The 25,427-nt window shown below is 42.4% G+C and overlaps 1 protein-coding gene across 1 annotated transcript in view; it reads left to right on the plus strand.

The window, feature by feature from the left end:
* Positions 1-25,427, plus strand: part of LOC121289338 (dihydropyrimidine dehydrogenase [NADP(+)]-like) — an 838,466-nt gene that overhangs the window by 604,809 nt on the left and 208,230 nt on the right. Inside the window, exon 14 of the mRNA XM_041208692.1 lies at positions 7,887-8,051. Within this exon, the coding sequence (XP_041064626.1) occupies positions 7,887-8,051 (165 nt within the window). The remainder of the gene's footprint in view (positions 1-7,886; positions 8,052-25,427) is intronic.

Genomic DNA, 25,427 nt, shown 5'->3' on the forward strand with positions numbered 1-25,427 from the left:
AGCCATGATCACATTGAATGGCGGAGCAGATTCGAAGGGCCAAACAGCCTACTCCTGCTCCTAGTTTCTATGTTTCTATTATGTAAGCTCAGCATATCTTCCCTGCTCTTGTACTCCACATTGAACTTATCTGCCACCCATCTGCCCACTCCACCGACTTGTCTATGTCCTTTTGAAGTTCTACACTGTCCTCCTCGCAGTTTACAATGCTTACTTGAGGGCCTTCAAGGAGCACTCGTACTCTTTCCGTGACCAGGAGGAGTGCTGAAAAAATCACTTACTTTGTGGAGCTGGCAGGTCCCACCTCACCTTTACTGCCCGGTTTCCAGACCACTGGGAAACCTGGGCAGCAACAGTGAATTTTATATCAGGCTTCCAATTGTACTTTTGGAGCCAGATTTAAATGTGTTAATTATGTGGGTGTACTCGAGCACCCGGATCTCCACAGCAGGAAAGAAGATGGCAGAGCAGCGCTCGATGTGTAAGAGACATGTTCCCCATATTTGATATTTGTCTCCTTCAACCACAACATCATCTCCATCTGACCCCCCTACCAGACCACCACCATCATTGTACCCAATTCTCTCTGCACCTGTTGTGGGTGGAGTGAACATCAAGGCTAATGAGGGAGTGGGAAATTTGAAAGTTTCCATGGGCAGGATTTTTCCATCAGTGCGTGAGGACACCTGACATGCCAAAGCGTAAAATGACGCGTGATGATGTCGGGCATTCGTCCCGACATCATCACTCACCATCGCGATATTTCATTGGGCAGGTGTGCGCCAGAGTCGGCTGCATGCCCGCTAAAATGTAAGCAACCTATTAAGGCCATTAAGAAATTAATTGAGGCACTTGAGAATGCTGCCTGTCTAACCTTAAGGTTGGCGGGCAGGCGAAAAGCCCAAGTGTCCTTCGCGTTTTTCAGGAAACCTCATCCACGAGCGACATGTTTAAATAAATTTTTAAATTGTTTATTTAATTGTCTTAATATCCATTCAATCTCCCTGAGGCACGGAGCTGCACAGGTAGCGCTGAGTGCGACTGGTCGCGTATTACACTGGGCAGGCCTTATTTGGCCCGCCCCCATAAAACGGCACTGGGCGGTGATCGGCTCTGTGCGCATCCCTGCTTGCTCCCACCCTGCCCGTCATAGGAAAAATTTTGGCCCATGAGTGGGTATTACTTGTAATGAATAATTGAGATTATTGACAGGGTGTTGTTGCTGTTATTTCAATTGTGTCAATGATGAACTCTAGTTCATGTTAGAACACAATATATGCACTCTATTAAGAATGTATATATTATCCTATCCCTGTCATATCTGGAGGTGTTAATCAACAGATATGAGATTCATAAAGAGAAAAGATATTCCTGTACAGGTAAATGGACACATATAAATTTCTTCTGCATAGATTCAGCACTCATCCCTGTTGTGATTGCATTATCCCTACAGATAATTAGGGTGATTGTTTTTTTCAATATATTAAAAAGTCCCATTCATTTGATACCAACTTTGATCTGTATGGATAATATTGAAGAATAGAAGGTTACCTACAACATACATTTGAGTTTAGGTAGGTCCTCATGTTGCTGCATATTAAAGGAGATGTGTAATATTTTGCAAGTAGCTTTTTTTTATCTGCAGATAACTTATACTGCTTTAGTTACACAATATGGCCCGGGGAAAAGCAACATCTTTTTTCTGTGAAAACTGGGATTTGTCAGGCTTTTTTGAGTTGCTTGTGCATGTGTGAAAACACAAGCTGTGACCTTGCTGATCAAATCTGTAACACACTATTTGCCTGGTAAGTCAAATTTTTATGCTAAAAGATTTATTCCTGTCCTACTTCTGGTGTGCTGAAATTATAATATATACAGATGTATGAAAGCTAAGATTCATCAAGTAAACAATAATTCAAGTTGCAATGCAAATACAGTGTAAAATTCGATTTCAGAAAAATTATTCTAGGTGCTTTATTTTTTAGTTGTTGGAAATATAATTTCAACTGTCTTTATATCACAATTACATCGCATTGAATTAGTGAGTCTGATAAATATATTGTATGTTTCTCTGTGCTGTATTCTGTAAAAATGATTCAAGTAAGCCCAGTATTTTATGTCCAATAAATGAGGTGAATAATTTAATTACGGTTAAAGTCTTGAGGTAGACTGGAATATTTAGTATAGGTGGTAATGGCAGTGACAACTATGTTTTTTCCTGGTCAGTTTAAAGACGACAGACAAATTTCATTTTATATGAGAATACATTCAGTTACCAAAGACCATATGATGTTTTGAAAATAGGTGAAATAGATTGAAGTTTCTTTTTAATGAATTTGCCACTGCTTTTCAGTCACCACTTTTATCTATAGAGCTTTCGTCTATGTTGATGGAATTTGGCTTCTAAATCTGAGGAATTGCAAATAAAATTAACATGGCTTCAACAAACACTTTAAACCACTTACCATGTAAATCTAGTGTGAAAATTATTTCATCCTATAAAATGCCAGCATTTGACAGATACAAAGATAAATAATCCTATATTATGGTAACTGTACGCTTTATCAAACATATGCAAATCAGTACTAATTAGCACTAATTAAGGTTATTTTTGCCTATCTCTCTGGAAAACTGTCTAAATGTTATGCAATCTAGTTAGCACACTGATTATCCTAATTGTTTTATATTGCTTGCTTCTTAATTAAAATATGTAAATTGTGGTTAATTGGTAAATAGTAAAGGAGTTAGGTTTGACTCGTCAGCAAAAAAGCAGGGTTTATGCACTCAATGGATAGCAATAGATTTTACGGGAAGTTAACAAGCAATGTTGATTTCTTTTCTAAATGATTCCTCGTGCAACTTCATTAGTGACCAGCTAGCTATAAGGTGAAATATTTAACTTTATAAATGAAAATGTAGGACAGCAAATGACCAGCTGAACCATTAAGCCTGTCCTATGTTGACGTGTGACATTTACACTATAAACTCCATTGCACTCCTCCCCTTTCCCTCCCTACCATTGCAAATTAAGGGCTATGGGACCAAAACTTTGGTGAGATAGGAGCAAAATGCTGTCCTGGCAAAACAAAAAGGATCATATTTTTTGAGTCAGACCTATTCTGCTTTCCACAGAAATTTCTGCTTCAGGTGGAAGTTGCCATTTTACATCCATTGTTCACTGGCACACATATGCTTATGATATACATGGCATATTTTGTCAGAGTTCCCACAGTTTGCATCTGCATTGGATATTATTTCTGTTTGCATAAGCTAGACACAGATACATGATAAATGAGGCCTAGCTTCTCATGGACAGACCCAGTTGGCAGAATTGCTGCACAAACAGGCCTATCCAGTTGAAGTGCTTACTGCCTAGAAAATATTTGTCCATTTCTCATACATGGGGAATTTGCTTGTTTTCTTTTTGTTTGCTTTGGGGAGTCATTGCCCTGCCAGAGTTAGGCACTTTCTGGTTCACAGCATATTTTTGACTCTCATCCACAGTGAGAGATATTATCAAGCAGCATGGAGTTCCTAATGGAAATACGTCCTTGAGTAGCATCAAGGAAGGATAAATCAACCTGCTATTACACTTCTGACCCCCTTTGACACCCTCCCCACCCAACAATGCATCCAGATGATCTTATGAGGAACTGAGGGAAGAACTTGACCTTCAGCAACTTCAGTTCACTTAAGGAAGCCCTTGATGATGTGTCCCATTTCCTGCCGAATGACCTGTAGCCCGTCATGTAATCAAAACTTAGTTTCAGTGATTGGAAAGTATGCTCCTCTAGAGTAAAGGGTTAACTCTAATGATGGCTGCTGAGCATGTGTGTAAGGAGCTATGTCACAGTGATGTCACTCACTGAGAGGAGATGAGTGTGGAGCATCTCCAAATGTAGCTCCAGCCACGTCTTGGTCTTACTTAACCTTTGTAAATAGTTATCATGTAAATAAATGTTTTGAGCAAAAGACCATTGCCTCGAGCAAGATCTCTTCTAGGTTACGAAGCCAATGAATTCCAAGATAAACCGATAATAACAGAGCTCCTATGCAAAACACTTATGTTGTGATCGCTGCAGCGCTTTAAGGGAAGTCTGGAAATGTAGTCCCAGTAGGAGGTGGGCTGGCTGCTGAGGAACATAGATCAGAGCCACAGGGGGAATCACTATTCAAAAGACTCTTCATTCATAGGAAGATCATCAGGACATTTTCCTCCAATAAAAATGACGCCTTTAACCATATTGTATCATAACATCGCCCCAACCTTTCTCCATTCATTCTGTACATAAACATCTTTCTTCCTGGGCCTTGTTATCTTTACCAGGCTCATTGGACAACAGACCAGTTTTCAGTTTCTCCTGGAACAATATTAACAGCAGTAAGTGCTTTCTGGCATGGCAAGAGAAGGGCAGAGATCAGACAAAACCAGAAGTACTAGTGTTAGAAAAAATAAAAACAGAGGAAGCTGGAAAGACTCAACAGGTGGGGTAGCATCAAGGGAGAGAGAAACATGGGATTACTGTCTCTGGTTGCTGATCTTTCATCTTGAGTTGTTCCAGAATTTTCTGTTTTTATTTTGGATTTCTATCATCTTTTGATTTTTGTTTTCTATTAGAAGGACCCTGTGACATAATCTTGTGTTGTTATGTGGTGCAACATGGAAGGAGGGCCTACAAGGGGATACTAAACATTGGTTCCAAGTGGAAGAATTAGAAAGCTGTTGCTTGCTGGTGCACTGTGAATGATGGCTTGTCATTAAATTTAAGTGGAGCTTTGTGCCATCTCACTAAGATACATTTTGCATATCATTAGCCAGTTTTCTCCCCTTTTCAGCTTTTCCAAATGACTTTTTCACTGGGTTTTCAAACCATTATCACCTTTCTTTTGGCATTCCGAATTCCTACCTGTTGTTCTTCGCCTCCACTGAAGCCAATGGAAAGGAAAGCCAGGCATGGTATATAAACAGTGGGAAATCAAGACTGTCCAGTGTGTATTCCCATCAAAGATGAATTGGATTTCCAGCATATTTGAACATGTAAATGTGTTCATAGCAAATTCCTAAATCTGCTACTTTAATGGATGTGCGAGCACATTCATTTTGAACGCATATCACACATCATGATTTTAACCCTATAATAGTTTCTAACAAAGATATTGGGCGGACTCATCTCAGAATCGCAATAAGTGCAGTAGCAGGTGTGAAAAACGATGTTTTACCTGCTGGCCACAAGGGTGGGTATCGTCCGCTTCCTGCCATGTTAATTATGCAGCCACAGGAAACACACCGTCTTGCTGGTGGGTGGCCTCTGAATCACCAGCCATGCTGTTACCTCATTGTTTCCTCACCCCGGCTGCCATATCTAAACTGCAGCCACGCACTCAGTTCTCAGTGCTTGCAGCCCAGGACTGCTCCCGTGAAGACATGGCTCCGAAAACCAATAAGAGTTCAGTGACCCATCACTGGAATGCCTTTTGGAGGCCCACCCTGATGTCCTCCACCCTCGCCCTGGTCGCAGGAGGTCCAGCAATCTCACCACTCTGGCTTGGGAGGTAGTGGCAGTGGTGGTCAGCGCCAATGATGCACAGAAGAGGTTGACCATTCAGTGCAGAAAGAAGGTGAATGATCTCATCTGTGCCGTCAGGGTAAGTTAACCATCTCATTGCTCTAAACTCTCACATTCACAAGCCTATCGCACATTCACTGGCAACTCACGCACTGCCAGCTCAAGGAACATCACCACTCACTCTCTCACACACATCCTCACATCTCCATCTGGCCTCATCTTGTCTGGATACTGCCTCCTCAGCCCTCACCATCTTGGGGCTACTTGCTCAAATCAACATGTGCTCCCACACAGACCTTGGGATACCCCCCTTCCCCAGTACAGCCCTCGCCCTGCAGCCTCTCCCCTTACCTGAGGCCGCTTCCACCCTTCCCCAAACAAGCCCTAGCCCTGCAGCCATTGAAAAGCCACTCCTGCGTTACAGCTGGTCTGGTAGGTAGAGACCTGTCCGTGAGACCCCCTAAACGTGATGTGGTGCTGCCTGTGAAGCCTGGCGCTGATGACTACGAGTGCTGACCAAAGCAAGGTAGGCAAACAAACCTTGAAGTCCCGAGCGTAGTGCTGCTCGCCAGGTGCATGTCGCTTATGCACAGTGATGAAACCCATCGGCGTGATGTACCAGGATGATCCAGTGTGCAGTGTTGTGGGGGGAGGAGGGGGGTGATTCCAGCAAGCAGGGCTTACAATGAGATGCTAAAGTATCGAAATTAGGTCCCCGACATGCCGCAGCGTGATATGTGGCGCACCATTGATGGGTGGAGTGGATGATTGCAAACTGGTCTAATGGCCACATGAAACAGATTTTTGCGATCTACCAATATTTTCCGCTCCCGCCCGCTATGACGCCCACCGCAAATGGGAGCGGACGATTCTGCCCATTATCTTTTATGAGACTCCCTTAACATGAGAGTAATTCATAACAGTAAAGAAGTCAAAATACAAACGGTGTGTATTTTGTGACATCGAGTAAAAATGGGCACAAAGTATTTTGGAGCTAAAATTGGCATAAAGTATATTCATTACAATGTTATTTTGTTACAAAATGCTTAATATTTTTCTTGTGTAATGTTAATCAATGCAAGATGATTGTGAGCATGTTATATTATGTTTCCACCACGGGCTTTAGGTATGTTATAGTTATTCTCCATGTAATTTTAATCCTCAAGATCTTTTGTTTCTACGACTAACAAATTAACTTTACTATGATTTACCAAGTAAGGTTAATGTTGAGGTTAATTTAAAAGTTAAAGTAGTAATTCTACATGCTATTTGGTCCTTTAACTGTCAAATTACAGCACTGAAGTGGATTGTATCGCAGTCTCTAACCTCTGAAATGTATGCAGAGCATCAGCATATTGGGAAATGTATAATTACATCTTCGCTTATTCATAGAAAACAGGTTCAAAATCATTTTCATCTTTGAATGCCTGCAGGTCTTTGAAGTGATTGCTAATGTTTGAACTTTTGTCTGTGATTTTATTATATCCTTTTATCTATAATTTTCTACATAATGGTAATGTCACAGTATATTATCCATAGATATATAATATATACAATCTTTTGAAGTGTTGAATTTTTAAAAAAACATACTTAAGCCTTCATTTCCTTATGATTCACCTGTTTTTTTTTAAATCTAAACACTGATTAGATAAAAACTTGTAAAGTTAATTGTACACAAAAGCTTATTAGGGTAGTAATTTAAGTGTTTTTTTTATGGTACAACACCCAACAGGTAAATCTAAAAATATGTTTTCTCTTAATGTTCCTTGCTCAACTGTCGTCAGTTGTGGGATCTTGATAATAGTATTAATTAAGGCATAGCATAGCAGATCAAAGTGCTGCCTATTACTGTATACTGGTTACATGAACTTCTAGCTCTGCGTCCACATGAAACCATGGGTCTGAAACCTATACTCCATCCTGCTGTAAATTTGGTGCGAGTTCAGTGGAAAAGTCACAAATTAGCCCACAGCCTAAATATTCCCCAGCAGTTTTCATGAAGTTTTGCTGGGGCCAAACATCCACTTGCACAGCTAAGGCAAATTTATCAGCATTCTTATGAAGGGGCCAAAGGCATTTCCCTTGGGACCCTTCAGAGCAATCCCTTCCACCCTGCCTCCAGGAACCCAAGATTTCACAAGCTACCATATTTTCACACAAGTTTGTTGCTTGGCCAGTAAATAGTCTAATGTGGAGGGGAAATAAAAAGACCAAATTATAAGGAAGAAATGCACAGCATGCTGATTGGCCTAGAATGTTTTTTTTTAAACCTTGATGATGGATTGCCCCTTTACTGATATGTATGTTCATATTTAACAGGATATTGTGACCAACCTTTCTCCAAGAATTATACGTGGAATGACTTCAGGCCCTGTCTATGGCCCAGGACAAAGCTCCTTTCTGAACATTGAACTCATCAGTGAGAAGACATGTGCATATTGGTGCAAAAGCATTAAGGAATTGAAGGCTGATTTCCCAAATAATGTGAGTACCATATCTAATTTGAGCTGTCCCTTTATAGTTGACCCTATGTTTATTTTAAGTGAACTGACATCGCACTTAACCATGAATTATCATCTTGGATAACAAACTGTGACTATCATTAGAATTCTTTATACTTATTTTTAAACAGTCATCTGCCTGACTTCAGTTCTTCAGGTACTTTTTCTTATGTGTAACACAGGAATCCTGCTCCCATTAGCAGACTATGTTTTCCAGGAACGTATTGTTACTCAATACACAAAATAATCTGGGATTTGATGCCAGGAATGAATGTTGTAAGGATTCCAAGGCACAAATCCATTTCTTGATAGTAGGTTCATTCACAGAATGCAGCATTACACATTTCTGCCTTCCATCTACTAACAATCCCAGTGTCCCAGTGGTCCCTTTTAATACTCTTTTGATAAAACAAAAAGGCGGCCTGGGAGTCTGTGAACCATCTTAACCATTTATTGCATGAGACTGCTGTCTGCAACACCCCCCATACTAAAACCCCAGTGGAAAAGAGGAGGAAACCCATATAGGCAGCAAGTGAAAGCACAGTGGAGAAACTGCTTCTTCTTCAGCGCTCCTAAAGAAAACCCTCTGCATCGAACGAAAAGGCACGGGTGATGATTCCACCAGGCAGTTCAAATTTTGAGCCGAAGTTCCCAAGGGCGGTATCAGGGCATGGGGTAAATGTGAAATTCCTTCCAAATGGGGCTCAGTTTAGATGGGAAAGTCCATTTTAATACTACTCTGAGTACCAATTAAAAATAAACAAATAGACAAATTAACTAATTAACTCATTGACAGCCCCTTAAAAGGGCACTGTGACAAAAAGGTCTCAAGCATGCCGGCGGACACCGCATGTTCCCTCTCCAGGGACACCCGGGTGCGAATATAGCTGGGGAATAGGGGAAGACAGGGTCTAACTACTCCCTTCACATCCCGCTTCCTAGACCTATTAATGGCCACTTTGGCCAGGCCCAGGAGCAGACCCATGAGGAGGTCCTCTGATTTGCTCACCCACCTCGCCCTGCCTCAACCCTGCCGTACCGGATCACCAAAGATCAGGAGCATGGGGCTGAGATGCATGCAGAATTTGAGGCGCAGGCCCTTCAAGTAATCAAAAAGGGCCTGCAGCTTCTGGCAACTCAGGTAAACGTGTAACATAGACTTCTCAAAGCTGCAGAATTACAGATGGCCTGGGAGTCCGTTAACCATCTTAATCTCCTACGGTACGGTACCTCTCCATGCAACACCCTCCACCCCAAATCCTTGATGGAAAAGGAGAGGTCTCCCGCGTAGAGAGCCCTCCACTGGGGAGCCCCGCCACCACTGGGCGACAGGATGGCATGCCATGGCATGTCCGGATGGGTGCCAAGGAATTGGAGGGTGTACAGCAGCAGCAGGAAACCCCTCTGCGCAGAATGGAAAGGGACGGAGAGTATTTCCATGAGGTGGCTCAAATTGTGGGGCCGAGGCTCCCAAAGGAGCTGTCAGGACACGGAACCAATGTGACGTTCTGTCGGAACAGTGGTCACTTCAGATGGGAAAGTCCGTTTTTATACTCTTTTGAGTACCAGTAAAAACAAATGGATAAATTAATTCATTGACAGCCCTTTAAAGGGACACTGTAACAAAAAGACAAGTCCCTTTTCTACACTTTTGAAAAACAAAATTAATAAATTAAATTAAAAATCAATAAATCAAAGGGGTTGACAGCCCCTGGTGGGGCACTGTAACTAAAACAAAAATCTGAAAGGAAACTTACAAAATTAAATCAAAATGTCATTTCTGGGAGGTGAAGATGTGCCCCAGCCCCCGTGGTACCCACCGATCACGGAAGGCCAAGTCTTTTTTATATGTGGTCAAGATACTGACTCAATCAATACCCTGCACTGTTTATCCTTGACCTTAACAATGCACTTGACACATTAACAGTGAGAATGCATATGTTCTTCGTCTCTGGTTTGCGCAGAGGATTTTCATAATGTCACCATGTCACTTCAGAAGATAATTAATAGCATTCGTACGAGACACTTGTTGTTGAGGTCAGTCAGACAGTTAGTGAACGGGTTAACTAGACAGACGTTTCAGTTAGCTTCCTTTGATTCATTGCAGAACTTTCAAATAAATGCTGCTCAGAAGGATTAGCTACCAATTCCTGCTGGATCCAATTCCAGCAGAAGCAGTTTTGCATATTCTGCCTTTCAGGCTGCATTTGATGTAACTAGTTTTAAAGCAACTACAATGCTTGTTAGTTTTGAAATCGTGCAAAGATATGCTAAAATGTAGCCTTTTATGATTTGAAACATGACCAGTCAACTTCTGTTATGCTGAAGTTATGCTTAAATATGGATTATCAGTTTGAGCAACAGCTTAATAATCATTTAGAACGTGCCTGCGTCTTTGTAAACGCAGTTATCTACTGTTAAAACTAAAGGCCTGAATTTCCCAATATCCCACCTTAACTTAAGTGGGAGATCAGCAGAAGACTCCAAGAAGTGTCAGAAATAACTATTTTCTGCCATTTCTCTAATACTTTTGTCAATGATAAGCCAGGAGATCGAGGCAGCCCCCAGGAAATTTCAGGGCCAAGATCTTATACTAAGTAGTAAATACAAAGAAAGTAATTATCCCCAATTTTTATTGTACAGAAATTGTGGGCTGTGTTTTTCTTATAGCAGCAGTGTAGTGGTGGGACAGGGAGTACTGCCTGCCCCTCAGACTCGGCCTTGCACTGGCCTCCATAGGCTAGAAGCTATGTGGGTATACCAGAAGAACCCCAAATATTGAAAGGGAAAAGATAATTGCAATGCTATCCCACACCCTTTCCACTGGACAATTTTATATACATATTGCATGCTCCTTTATTGCTTGTTCATTACAGTGCAACATGCTAACCAACTACCAGTAGGCTGATGCTCTACACCTTCTCCCAGTCTGTGTGAGGCAATCCTTCACCACCATTTAAGTACCTAGGTTTTCGTTATTTGAGGGTAGTACTTTTCTGAAAGATTGCGGGACTAATAATTCCAATGTGTACCACCAGCCCCACAACGTCCCTGTTCAGGGGAAACTGAGCAGCGTCGGAATGCTTCTAAGACTCTTGAACACTTAAAGGAAGAGTTGGCTCTCTGTTAATGTTTAGAACGATAAAAACAAAATTTTAAAAGTCTCTTGGCAGTCCAATTAACTAGCTGGGAACTTTTCATAAATTTTGCTTTACATTGGGTGCAGTTTTACAGCAGCAGGCTTTCAGTTGAAGCAGTGTGAGACTCCATCCTTTGACTGATCTCATCTCACTTGCATAACAATAACTTAATACTTGAATAGCAAGCACAGTTTGCTTCACTGCAAATTTGAAATTACTTTGGATAGACACAAAAATGCTGGTAACGTGGTCGCAGTGCCATGTCATCTGTACTATTGCTCTCTCGGTGCTTCAAGTGCCTATGTGCAAATGAGTTGCCGTCACAAAATAATCCGAGGTCAACTCATTTAAAAATATTGCTGTTGTCCTTTGTGCAAAACATGTGATGCAGTAGGAAAACCACAGGAATCAGACCTGATGTCAACCATCCAGCTAATGGATGTCATGCATGCTATAATTCCCACTCACTTGTTCAAAAAGGGGACATAAAGGAACATTATTTATCTGCTATAATGGAGGGAGCACCCTGGAAGATAATGGAAATTGGCCAATAATTCGGAGTGAGAAGAGGCATACATGATTTTTGTTTACATTTTGTTTTGTTTCAAATCCTTTATCATTCTTAAGGTGACTTAGCTTTGAAAATATAATTAATGTAAAGAGAGCCGTAGAAGTTTCTCCTTCACTCCTCTAACAGCTGATCAGTTTGCTTCTCTTGTTGAACCTAGTTCTCTTGCATCCTTCTCCTTCAGCAGCCATCTCCCAGCTGATTTGCAGACTGACTGAGAAGTGCGTCAGACGTGCACCTGCCAGTTTAAATCCCAGTGTTACCACATCTGTCCACCTACCTGTTTAGACAATTGCTTCTTGTATCAGCAGTATTATAAATACTGGCTCTAGCAGCATATGGAGCCTGAAATAACTGTTTTAGTTAAAGGCCAGCTAATAATCAGTGGTTTTATTTAATGAATAGTTAAAAGAAAACCTGTGCTACATACTTCTTCCATGTAAAGATCTATGCTGCACCTTGAGTCCAACCTGTTTGAGTTCCGATGTTCCAAAGATGCAATAATCAATTGAGGTTATGTCAAACTTCATTTAACCATGTCACATTTTATTTGATAACACTCCTATGCCTTTTGGACATTTTGTCATGTTTAAGGTACGATGTAAATGCACTCTGTTGTTGTCTCATTTGTATTCGAGGATATCTTATGACCACTCAAAGGTTTAACTCACTGATTAGTGTGGGAGGATGTAAATATGATGGGGATAAAGACTGGAGGGGAGACATAGAGTAAAGGGTTAACATCAGAAGCCTACATGTTGCTGATGTAATAATAATGTCAGATCACATGACTGAGAAGTAAGTGCGATCTGGAACCTTGTGTAGAGGTCCAAATGTGTAAATACTAACTTAAATAGAGAGTAATGGTTGTAATAAACTACAAACTCGAGCAGCATACCTTGGGAGAACAGACAATCCCTAAAACCCCTGTAGACCCCAAACACACCACGGAACAGTTAGCAAATTATTTTTGCACTTTGAATGATGGGAGGAAAGTATTTGCTTTTGACCCAGTGAAATTCTGCTTGCTTAGCGACTAATTCTTGGGTCTGCTTTCAATAAAGTTTTTTGGACCATTTGTGTAGGAGTAGCCTTCATAACAATAACTACACGTGTGCAGGTTTGGAAATGCAGGCAAATTGATATTTGTAATTAAGTCTTTCTAGTCACCCATTATAAGATGGTTTTTCTACCACATTGAATTAGCAGATATGATTTATTTCATTGAAGTAGCTAGAGACTTTTGAAGTGTTCAGGCTTCGACGACCATGGGGACTCTCTGCATCAGGTTACAAAGCCAGGGAATGCTTTCCCGTTCCTCAGCTGATGAAAGAACCTCCAGAGTCTCTAGGCAAGTGTAACTCAAAAGCAATTGAGTTGTTAAAGTATATTTTGTTTTACTCATGGACCAATATGTAACTGTTTGTATACAGAGTCCTCATTGTATAATTTTGTAATAGAAAACACATTATTGAAATTTCTGGTTTTAAAACAGACATTCCTCATTAGCCGGCTTCTGGAACTACCTGTTTAAAAAAAAATCAAGGCATTCACTCTTCTACTTTTCCCGAGAGGTTGCATTTTTTAGCAGCAGCTGTGCTCTATGCACTTGTGTACGGTTTCAATATTTTTCCCCATGAGGCACATGTATTCTTTTTTTCTTCTCATCATTACTGATGCAGCTGCTTTGGCAATGTTATAACTAACCTATAGCTACCTGTTTTTAACAGTAAACCTGACTGGAATTTTGACTTCTATTTCTCGCTATGTAGCATTATGCTCGATCACTTGCTTAATTGTTTTCCACTGCGTTACTCCTAGTTTTCAGCATAATTCAATTTCACCACAGGAGTGACTTTATCAGTATGTTTCTATTTGTCAGTACTTGGAACATTTATTTTAGTTCAGTAGTCAACTGAGCAATATTTTAGCAAGTCACTAATTACAGCAGGAGCAGTGTATATTTATTTTGCAATCTAGTTAGGAATTCCCCTCTCGTTTGTAATGAGTATGGATTTATAGGATTATTCCTCCTGAATAAAAGCTAATATTGCATATTGTATGCATCTTGCATTGTTACATATTACTGACATATGTGAATGTAAATTGAAGTTTGTTTAGCTTAAACACTCCACTACAAAATCTCCAAATATTTAAAGCCGTTGAACATTGACATCATTGACTACATGACTTGTTTCCTGGATAGTTTGAGGTACTAATGCTTTCATGAAATTGTATGCCTTGGCGTTATAAAATGTGGAGACAAAACTAGACAATGAGGACTATTTGCATCTTTGACATTTTTCCTAGCAAACTCACTTTCACCAGCAACTTTGAGTTACCTTCTTAGACTGATTAACATCTAAAGTTCCAGTGTCTTATCTTCAGTTTACTAAATTTCATCTTTGCAAGAATAGAAGTTCTGTTAAATGGATTTTTTTCACATTCTGTAATCTTAACAGTGATAATTTGTTGTAATCCAGTGCATTTCTTCCACCTGATCTGTGTTATCTTTGGAGCTGCACACAAAAGATTTTGAAGCTTTTTTAAATGCAAGCCAGACAAAATTGAAGGTCAAAGATTAATGTTTCTCAAAATTATTCATAAAAAGGAAAATCTTATATAATGGGAAGGCTTATAGGTCAAGGCTGTCAGCCGTTCTGCATTGATTGTCTTTATCATTTCACAGAATCTGCTTATTACATTGGCACAGAAAGAATAGATTTATGGGCTGAAGGTATATTGGCCTCAGTGCTTAATATGTCCATATCCACCTAGATTGACAGTTTCTACAGAAGAGAATTCCCAAAGAGACCTATGTTACTGGTGTCGGTGGATGGCATCACTTACTTCATGCTTCTGTTAATAAATTGATAACAAGATAATTCCTATGCCTTTCAGAGACATGACAGGATTTGGAACTGTTAACCCTCTTATTAATAGTACTTCCCATTCTGGGAATAGGCAGATGCAAGGGACTGTTACGTCTCCCATATTTTTGGCTGACTGAAACAGCAAAAGAAAAACTGAATTTGACATATTGGCAAAGTGGAGTAAAATAATATACAATGGTACCAGTTTAAAGTCATTTAACAATGTTCTTTTTATCTGCCTCTGTATGAAAGTGCACTGAATGACATTTTTAAAAACCATTTTCTTATCTTTTAATACAAGAAACAGCAAGGTATACTTCCCATCACATTTTATAAAAGCAAGTCTTCAGTTTTCAGTCCTTTATTTTGTGCTACAGTGTTTGTTCTGCTGCACTGTTTTCATAAGGTGGGTTAAATGAAAAGACTATCGCACCTCCAATGTGATTTTGTAATTGTTTGTGTTAATTTAAGCAACTTTTACAATAAATCAGAACAGTGAGGATATGAAAATAATACTTACAAGAAAATGATGTGCACAATTCAATTTTTACTACGTAAAGTTTTAAAACTGATACTTGAAAAAATTTAGTTAGTAAGAATTTAGTGACTTCAAAAGAAAAGTATTGCAGTTGCTCATTTTTTTCATTTTTACTTTAGCTCCCTCACAATATTTCCAGATCAGGCACAAGCTTTTATTAAATTTTCTCCAAATATCATTAAACAAAGACAGGATACACAGTGAGCCCCAACTGAGTCAGCCTGTTCAGTTAGACTGCGCAGTCCACATCACAAGTGAGTTATAAAAGTTCTTCTATTCAAGTGGAACAAATTTCCTATTCAATGAAATATTGTATTGTCCCTTCATTCATTCTACATGCATTAGTTATGAAAAAAATGAAACCTATTTTGGTCAAGATTTTCTCATTAATCCGGACAGGTCAAAAAACCTGGCCCCTGCTGCTGTCCAGGGAGATATTAAACTGTTGTGGCAAAAAGACTGCAGTGTTGCTTTTGAAGCATTTATTGATTCATTTGTAACATGGGGCAGAATTGTGCCCTTGGCGGGGGTGCTCGGAGGGGTAGGTCGGGAAGCCGGTTGCCACCTGTGATCAGCACTGGACTGTGATATCACACTGGCGGGCCAATTAACGCCCGCCCAGCGTAAAATGCGAATGGCAGCAGCTGAGCACTGCCTGTGGCAGGGGGGTGGGGGGAGGGGGGAGGGGGAAGGGGCGAGGAGGATGAGCAGGCCGAGCGCGAACTTCATGCATGTACGCAGGTGAGCGCTCCATAATCTCCCTGAGGCACGGAGCTGTCTCAGGGAGATGAAGAGATACAAAAGAAATAAAAATTTAATGCAATATGTCCCCTCATGCGACTCTGTCACATGAGCAGGGACATGTAAATAATGAAAGATTAAAGTTTTTTATTTGCTTTTGGAAACCTCATCCTGCCCTTTGTATTCTCCTGGTTTGAGCCACAACCATCAGAAGTACGTATTGGGAAATTGCAGGCCCATTGATCAAAAGTTGCCGGGGGGGGTGGTGAGTGGTGGTGGTGATGGGAACACAGGGTGGTGTGAGCTTGCCATGAGCAAACTAATGGTTGGTGGGCAGGCAAATAGGCCAAGTGGCCCTATTTTTGTAGGGTGGTCGAGTTGTGCTATTAGTGATGGAGTTGACCTGCAGACATTTCTTGGGTGGAAACATTAAGTTTATTTACAACATACTCAGCAGCAACTACACGTGTGCTTTGAACTCCAATGCTTTCTCTACACTGACTCCTGAGGTAGCCTGCGCCACTCTCCTGTTGGTTATTACAGATCATGTGAGCTTCTCCACCAAGTATTATTCTTAAAGATACATTGCACATAAATAAAACCATAATTACTACATCCATGTTGACTAATGAAAACTGAATAGAGTTGGCTCCCTGCATAACTTCATTCATGTTGTCTATTAATGGAGCTGCTGTTAGCTTCACTGGATTCCATAGAACTGAAAATCTGCTCCTTCAGAATCACAATGGCTTACTTTAGTTCTGATCCTAAAGGTGAAGGCCTGATTAATGTGGTAATATAAGAGCTCACAGCAAGCTCACATCACCCCCTTGTCCCCCACCCAACCCCAACGCCCTGCAACTTCTGATCAGTCGACCTGCAATTTTCCAATATGTGCTTCTGATGGTTGTGGCTCAAACCAGGAGAATACATTTGCTAACTCATCCTTCTAATGGTAAAGTTTGACTTGGTTTAACATAAGCAAGTGGAGAACAGGGGAGAAAAAACAAAACATTTGTAGATTTAAAATTTACTGATTTGCTAAAAGTGTAATTGAATTTACATGTGCTCTGCAATGCATACAATAAAGAATGCATTGATAGTAGTGAAACGAGACACTGTAAATTCTTCCCAACTCAATATTTCTTCTCTCTTGAGCTTTGTCAAGCATTTTTCAGTGTGAGTCTTTAGCATTTTGCAGGTTTTTTTTGGCTTGCCTTTTCAATCTGGATCATCGATATGTTATCTCCGCTTTTAGGGTTCTTAGAACTTCAGATATTTATGAACTTCCTTTGCAACAATATAGCAGCCCCTTGAGCAGCTTGCAACTGTAGGTGGTCGTATTTTCTACATGAAAATAAACCTTGACATTTAACAAACTGTCAATAATTTCAGCGACAAATTGGAAAACTTTACCAATTGTGCAGTCTGTCTATGTAGATGTCATTCTTTGCACAGTTTACAACCTCTGCAGCATAGGAAAAAGTAATTTCCCCAAGTCAAATGAGTCACTTCCAATAGTTAATGCTGTAGAATCTGTAGATTGATTGATTAGTGTTTTCACATTCAATAATTGCCTGAGCCTGGTTGAAAATACCCCAGCTTAGCTTTGCTTCTCCTCCCTTTTGAATTTTCTTGCTACAAGTTCACTTCCATTACCGCAATTGTTACAGACCCACAATATCCAATTATATTGAGGAAAATAACTGATGTATGTCTACTTCATAAATTTTTAGAGGTACAGGTTGCTAGCCAGCAATGTTCCTGTGGCACTTTTACATTCCTCTCTAGACCTGGAGTAATAGATTGCAGTGAAACTGAAATCAGACCCCAAAGTACAATCCTTTGGCCTAGACCAGTCACAAGAGCCAGTCTCATGACCCCTGTAGGTTATTGATATGAGCCATGAAATCTTACAGGTTAATGTCAGCTTCCTTGACTAAAATCATGGTTCCCTTAGCATGAATCAGTCAGCCTTGCCATGCCTGTTTGAACAAGGAGATTAAATGGATGGGCCCTTGGAGACTGCAGTTATGCACCTTTATTTTCATGTTCTTTAAAAAGAAACGTGCCATTCAGTGTGCATCCAACATGGGGAGATTTTTGTTATTGCAGCACAGAATTTCCAGGAAATTATGTGTAAGTGACACACACCATTTTCTTCCAGCAAGACAGAATTTTCTGGGTCTTTTTGCTTCACACTGCTTCCCTCACAGAGACAGTGAGAAATGAATCATCGTTGTTCCCCTTAAAGTCAACAGTCATTGCAAATTTGCTGCTTTGATCATTGCTGCCACTTGGACTGAACCAGAACAGTGCTGGTGACCTGGTAGTGACATGATTTATATTGAAGGAAAAGAACAAAAAGATATTTAATAAGCTCAAAGTTAAGTATTAAGCTAAATTCATGGCAATGTATTTGTCAGAATAAATACAAAAATATTAATAGAAGTCAGAAAGGGTGATTACAATGAGTGGTATTACTATCAACTGTAGGTTTTCAAGTGTCGGATGTTTCCAGGACTGGAAAATGTAGTACTCTCTCCTTTCTGCCCCTCTCCCTTCCTCCCCAGCCAAACAATCTTTTGATAGCTGCATTAAATGCCTGCTGTGGGACAAAGTAGTCATTGGCATGGAATGCACGGTCCTGGCTCCAAGCACCAGCAACCGGTTCCTGGTTGCCAGGAACCTCCTCAAATTTGGGAAACTGGGCTTTCATAGGGTTTTTAGACAGCTCCTGTCAGCTCCCTTTGTTATTTTTGACCAGCCAGGAACTCTTCCTCAGCATCTTCCATGGTAGGGTTCTATGGGCCACTTAGTACACCTGTTAGTCTTCTTAGCTAGGATGATACAGCCGTGCCTGGAAAGCCAATAGTGGGCTCACTGGCTATCAGAGGGATATTCCCCAGAGCCTGCCAACTGACTCCAGCTACCAGGAACATCAGCCCAACTCCAAGAAGACAACAACAGCAAAAAAGCTTCACGGGAATCCTGTCAAACTAAATTTGATAGCAGTCTACATAAGGAAATAGGGAACCAAAAACTTGGTCAAAGAAGTAGATTTAAAAGAGAGAGGTGGACAGAGGCAATTCTGGAGCCTAGTGCAAGACAGCTGAAAGGAGGCATTGCCGCCAATAGTGAAGTGATGAGCCCAAAATTGGAGGAGCAGGGAGATTTTGGAGGGTCGTAGAGCTGGAGGATGTTGCAGAGATAGGGAGGGGAGAGGCGTTGGAGGGGTTTGAAAACTAGGATAAGAATTTTAAAATTAAGGTACTAGCCTGGGAACCCAGGTAGGTCCATGAGCACAGAGGTGCTGGATGAATGGAACGTGGTGCGAATTAGCATGGGGGCAGCAAAGTTTTGGCTGAGGTCATGTTTACGAAGGATGCAAGGGCTACCTCTAATTTCTCCTAAGGTTTACATTACCAGGTTTTGTTCTGGATTATCACATTCACCAGTAACTGGGGCCGGGATTTTCCGTGCCCACTGGCGTGAGTGGACAGTTATGGTGCGATCAGCTTCACGACAGCATGCGGACCACGTTTTCTGACATTGGACATCAGGAACCTCATTGTAATACATCTACATATCATTATTAGGCCAGCCCACTGGAATTGAACCACTCCCACCCCCCCCACATCCGCCCTCAAACCACATGCTGGATCATCCGCCCACGTTGGTGGGAAAACATACCGACATGTTTCACAACAACATATATAAGGTGTGCAGTTGGTGGGCTGCAATTCTGTGCTTCACTCGTGACTTCAAGGCTTGTTTGTCTACCTTGCTCCAGGCAGCACTCTCAGTCATCAGCACCGGGTTTCACAGACAGCACCACATCACTTTTAGCAGGATTCACGGGTAGTTCTCTACCTACCAGATCAGCCACACGTGGGTGGCTTTTCAATGGCTGCAGGGCAAGGATTTGCTTGGTGAAGGGGGAGAAGTGGCCTCAGGTAAGGGAAGAGGCTGCAGGATGAGGGCTGTACTGCGGAAGGAGGGTCACCCAGGATGTACGTGGGGGCACATGTTGGTCTGTGCAAGTGGCCTCAAGATGGTGAGGGCTGAGGAGGCAATCTCCAGAAGAGATGAGGCCAAATGAACATGTGCGGGTATGTGTGTAAGAATGGGTGATGATGTCCCTTGAGCTGGCAGTGAGTGAGATGCCAGTGACTGTGTGATGGGCTTGAGTGTGTGAGTTGGAGTGCTGAGGTGGTTGCCATACCCTGGCTCCACAGATGAGATCATTCATCCTCTATCTACATTGGATGGCCAACCTCTTCTGTGCAGCATTGGCACTGATCAACACTGCCACCGCCTACCAAGCTGGAGTGGCAGTGTTGCTGCCCCTTCTGCGGCCAGAGCGGGGTAAAGGGTATCACAGCAGGCCTCCACGGTGTCCAAAAGGCACTCAAGGGCTACAGTATTCTTGCCTTTTGGGGCCATGTCTTCTTTGCTGCAGTCCTGGGCTGGAAGCGCTGAGCGTGGCTGTACTTTAAATGTGGTGTCTGATGTGCTGAAGCGGCAAGCTGATGACTTGGCAGGCGAATCAGAGCCCGCTCACCATTGAAACGGTGTGTATCCCGGGAATGCATAATTAAGACGGTGAGTTTGGGACGATACAGCCTGAAAAGCTGCCATTGCGACCAACAGGCAAAGCGTAGTTTTTCCCGCCCGCTACCACACTTAGTGCAAACCTGGGACAATTCCACCCTGGGTAGCCATTAACAAAATGAACCAAAAATAAACTATCACTAATACCACACATTCGAGCTAAAAGAAAAAATCTTTATACAAAAGATTTTGAAAAATACTGAATGTAGAATGATATTTGTAGCAGTTTTGTTATTAGGCAATCTGTCTATTTCAAGAATTACAGTAGGTGGAATTCTCAGCACACATTAAACAGTACTTTGAAATAAGAAAAGAGAAAGAGATGCAGAAACAGGTCAATCAACACTGACGTCTGATGAAGGAGCCCAGATGAAATATTACACTCTTCCTCTTCCAGATGCACTCCATTATTTTTTGGATTTTTTTTTCACATTTCCTGCATGCATGTTTTTCTATTGCACAAACATTCTGATGTTTGTGATTGTTTCATACTGGAAGGATGAAGGATGTATGTTTTTTTCCCCCCACCTTTTAAAGGTATAATGTGTGGGCAGGACAATTGGGAAACACACCCACTCTCAGAAATTTCAGACCAGGGCCCTATTTACTCCTTGGCCTCCACTATGTAAGGAGAAAGTGGCAGCTAGCAGGCAGTAAAGTCAGATGCCACACACTGGCAAGGAAAGGAAAAATTTGCAGGATAATGGGGAAGGACCAGGAAGTGGGACTAATTGGATAGCTCCATCATGACCTGGCAGAGGCATAATAGGCTGGATTTTCACACCAAGGATGGGAAACAGAGGTTGTGACTGTTTCCAGGTCCCAAATCCGCACCTCAAACCAAGGAGGAAACAGTCACTTATTGTGATTTTCAAGGGCACATCCCCTTAATTGGCCTGAATTCAGGTTCTCCATCCAATTAAGGGGCAGTGGGCCAACCAGAAGCCTTCCAGCTTGAGAGGGGAAGCAGGCTGAAATGGAAGAGCGAGGGTGCTTCAACATGGAGGTGCCTTCTCTCCAACTCATTAAAATCATTAACTGAAAAATGGACAGCAGCCAGGCCACCAGTGTAAGGGTTGGGGGGGTTAGTGGGAAAGGACCCCTCTACATTCTACACCCTACATGGCAGCTGCTCCTGTACCCAGGCAGGGAAAAAAGGGTTCCTAGGTCTGCATGGAATACTGGCCCCTGGCCTGATGACAAGTGCCCACCTCCAGGCCCTAAACCTGACTCTGTTGGTGTGGGAAACTGGCTGGAAAATTCCAGTCGACATCCTTTAATTGACTTCAATTAAGCTCTTATTGAGCCTGATTGGCTGCCTGCCTAGTATCGGCCAGTCACCCTGACACCCTCTATTCTGCCTCCAAGAAAATGGCCCAGGATGGGAACCTGTCTCTCTCTGAACTTACTGCACTCCATTCTCTCAGATCCAACCCTGACATTGTCATCAAACCCGCTGACAAGGGTGGTGCTGTTGTTGCCTGGCGCACTGACCTCTACCTCGCGGAGGCTGAGCGTCAACTCGCAGACACTTCCTCCTACCTCTCCCTGGACCATGACCCCACCACTGAACATCAAGCCATTGTTTCCAGGACTGTCACTGACCTCATCTCCTCTGGGGATCTTCCTCCCACAGCTTCCAACCTGATAGTCGCCCAACCTCGGACGGCCCGCTTCTATCTCCTACCCAAAATCCACAAACAGAACTGCCCCGGTAGACCGATTGTCTCAGCTTGCTCCTGCCCCACAGAACTCATTTCTCATTATCTTGACTCCCTTCTCTCTCCCCTTGTCCAGTCCCTTCCCACCTACATCCGTGATTCCTCTGCCACCTTACGTCACATCAACAATTTCCAGTTCCCTGGCCCCAACCGCTTCCTCTTCACCATGGACGTCCAATCCCTCTACACCTCCATCCCCCACCAGGATGGTCTGAGGGCCCTTAGCTTCTTCCTCGAACAGAGGCCCGAACAATCCCCATCCACCACTCTCTCCTCCGTCTGGCTGAACTTGTTCTCACACTGAACAATTTCTCCTTCAACTCCTCTCACTTCCTCCAAATAAAAGGTGTGGCTATGGGTACCCGCATGGGCCCCAGCTATGCCTGTCTCTTTATGGGGTATGTGGAACATTCCTTGTTCCAGTCCTACTCCGGCCCCCTTCCACAACTCTTTCTCCGGTACATCGATGATTACTTCGGTGCCGCTTCATGCTCTCGTCGGGACTTGGAAAAATTTATTAATTTTGCTTCCAATCTCCACCACTCCATCATTTTCACGTGGTCCATCTCTGACACTTCCCTTCCCTTCCTTGACCTCTCTGTCTCAATCTTTGGTGATAGACTGTCCACCAATATCCATTACAAACCCACCGACTCCCACAGCTACCTCAACTACAGCTCCTCACACCCCGCTTCCTGTAAGGACTCCATCCCATTCTCTCAGTTCCTTCACCTCCGTCGCATCTGTTCCGATGATGCCACCTTCAAAAACAGTTCCTCTGACATGTCCTCCTTCTTCCTTAACTGAGGTTTTCCACCCACGGTCGTTGACAGGGCCCTCAACCGTGTCCGGCCCATCTCCCGCACATCCGCCCTCACGCCTTCTCCTCCCTCCCAGGAACATGATAGGGTCCCTCTTGTCCTCACTTATCACCCCACCAGCCTCCGCATTCAAAGGATCATCCTTCGCCATTTCCGCCAACTCCAGCATGATGCCACCACCAAACACATCTTCCCTTCACCCCCCCTATTGGCATTCCGCAGGGATCGCTCCCTCCGGGACACCCTAGTCCACTCCTCCATCACCCCCTACTCCTCAACCCCCTCCTATGGCACCTCCCCATGCCCACGCAAAAGATGCAATACCTGCCCCTTCACTTCCTCTCTCCTCACCGTCCAAGGACCCAAACACTCCTTTCAAGTGAAGCAGCATTTCACTTGCATTTCCCCCAACTTAGTCTACTGCATTCGTTGCTCCCAATGTGGTCTCCTCTACATTGGAGAGACCAAATGTAAACTGGATGACCGCTTTGCAGAACACCTGCGGTCTGTCCGCAAGAATGACCGAAACCTCCCTGTCGCTTGCCATTTTAACACTCCACCCTGCTCTCTTGCCCACATGTCTGTCCTTGGCTTGCTGCATTGTTCCAGTGAAGCCCAACGCAAACTGGAGGAACAACACCTCATCTTCCGACTAGGCACTTTACAGCCTTCCGGACTGAATATTGAATTCAATAACTTTAGGTCGTGAGCTCCCTCCCCCATCCCCACCCCCTTTCTGTTTCCCCCTTCCTTTTTTTTCCAATAAATTATATAGATTTTTCTTTTCCCACCTATTTCCATTAGTTTTAAATATCTTAAAATCTTTTATGCTCTCCCCACCCCCACTAGAGCTATACCTTGAGTGCCCTACCATCCATTCTTAATTAGCACATTCGTTTAGATAATATCACCAACTTTAACACCTATGTGTTCTTTTGTTCTATTGTTGTTGACATCTTTTGATGATCTGCTTCTATCACTGCTTGTTTGTCCCTACAACCACACCCCCCCTCCACTTCTCTCTCTCTCTCTCTCTCTCTCCGCCCCACCCCACACACCTTAAACCAGCTTATATTTCAACTCTTTCTTGGACTCGAACTCAAGTTCTGTCGAAGGGTCCTCATGACGAAACGTCAACTCTTTTCTTCTCCGCTGATGCTGCCAGACCTGCTGAGTTTTTCCAGGTAATTCTGTTTTTGTTTGGGAACCAGGAAACCGGCATGTCAGCTGCCAAGGCTATTTTAAGTTCCCTCATATCTCTGATCCCAGTGGGGGCCGAAAATCCAACCCAATGGGCTGAATGGCCTCCTTCTGTGCTGTATGATTTAAATTAGAACAATTTGAACCGGAGCTGGTGCCATTTTTCCTTCTTGTGACCCTAAGGAAGGAAACCAAGCCCTTGTATTCAGAACTAATTTAAGATTTTGATTTGCAATTTGGAAAAAGGTCAAAAGTGACCAGTATTCTTTACTGCAGTCAGGAGAATGCTGAGTACTCACTTGGCAGATTTAGCAGGTTAGCCTCAAGGGCAGTAATCACTTTAGAAGACTGTAAGGTTAGCTATTTAGAGGGTGACTTATGCTGCAATATGGAAGATAAAAATTACGCACGCCCACAGAACATAGCAGAAGGATTGGAACACTGATTTAAAGGCAGTGGAAATAATTAATTTGCAGTGCATAGGGAAAGTGACCGAGTGAGCAAGTAAAGTGAATCACAGCACCAAAACAGAATAATCTAGCTGCTAAGTCAAATCTGATTGTTTTGCTTAGAGTATTAAACTCAATCACTGCACAATGTTATTGGAAAGCATACAGCATATGTACAAAAGGTGAATTTGCAATAACAACGCTACCCAGTGTCTTCTTGTATTAGGGACTGAGCAAATAATGGCAGTAAATTAATCAGAAGGTTGTGTGTTCAAAGAACCATGGAATACTTACAGCACAGAAGGAGGCCGCATCTCGTTGTCGCCGTGTTGGCTCTCTACAAGAGCGTCTCAGCTGGTTCCACTCCTCTCACTTTTCCCCGTAGCCCTGCAATTTTTTTCCTTTTCAGATAATTATCCAATTCTCTTTTGAAAGCCACAGTTGAACCTGAATCCACCTCACTTCCAAACCGTGTAATCCAGATCCTAGCCACCTGCTGCGTAAAAAAGATTTTTCTCATGTTGCCTTTGTTGCTTTTGCCAATCACCTTAAAGCAATGTCCTCTGGTTCCTGACCCTTCCAACAATGAGAACCATTTCTACCTACTCTGCCTAACCGCCTTTTCGATTTTGAACACCTCTCTTAAGTCCCCTCTCAATCTTCTCTAAGGAAAGCAGCCCCAGTTTCTCCAATC

The sequence above is a fragment of the Carcharodon carcharias genome, chromosome 16 (genome assembly GCF_017639515.1).
Source record: "Carcharodon carcharias isolate sCarCar2 chromosome 16, sCarCar2.pri, whole genome shotgun sequence".
Taxonomy (NCBI): Eukaryota; Metazoa; Chordata; class Chondrichthyes; order Lamniformes; family Lamnidae; genus Carcharodon; species Carcharodon carcharias.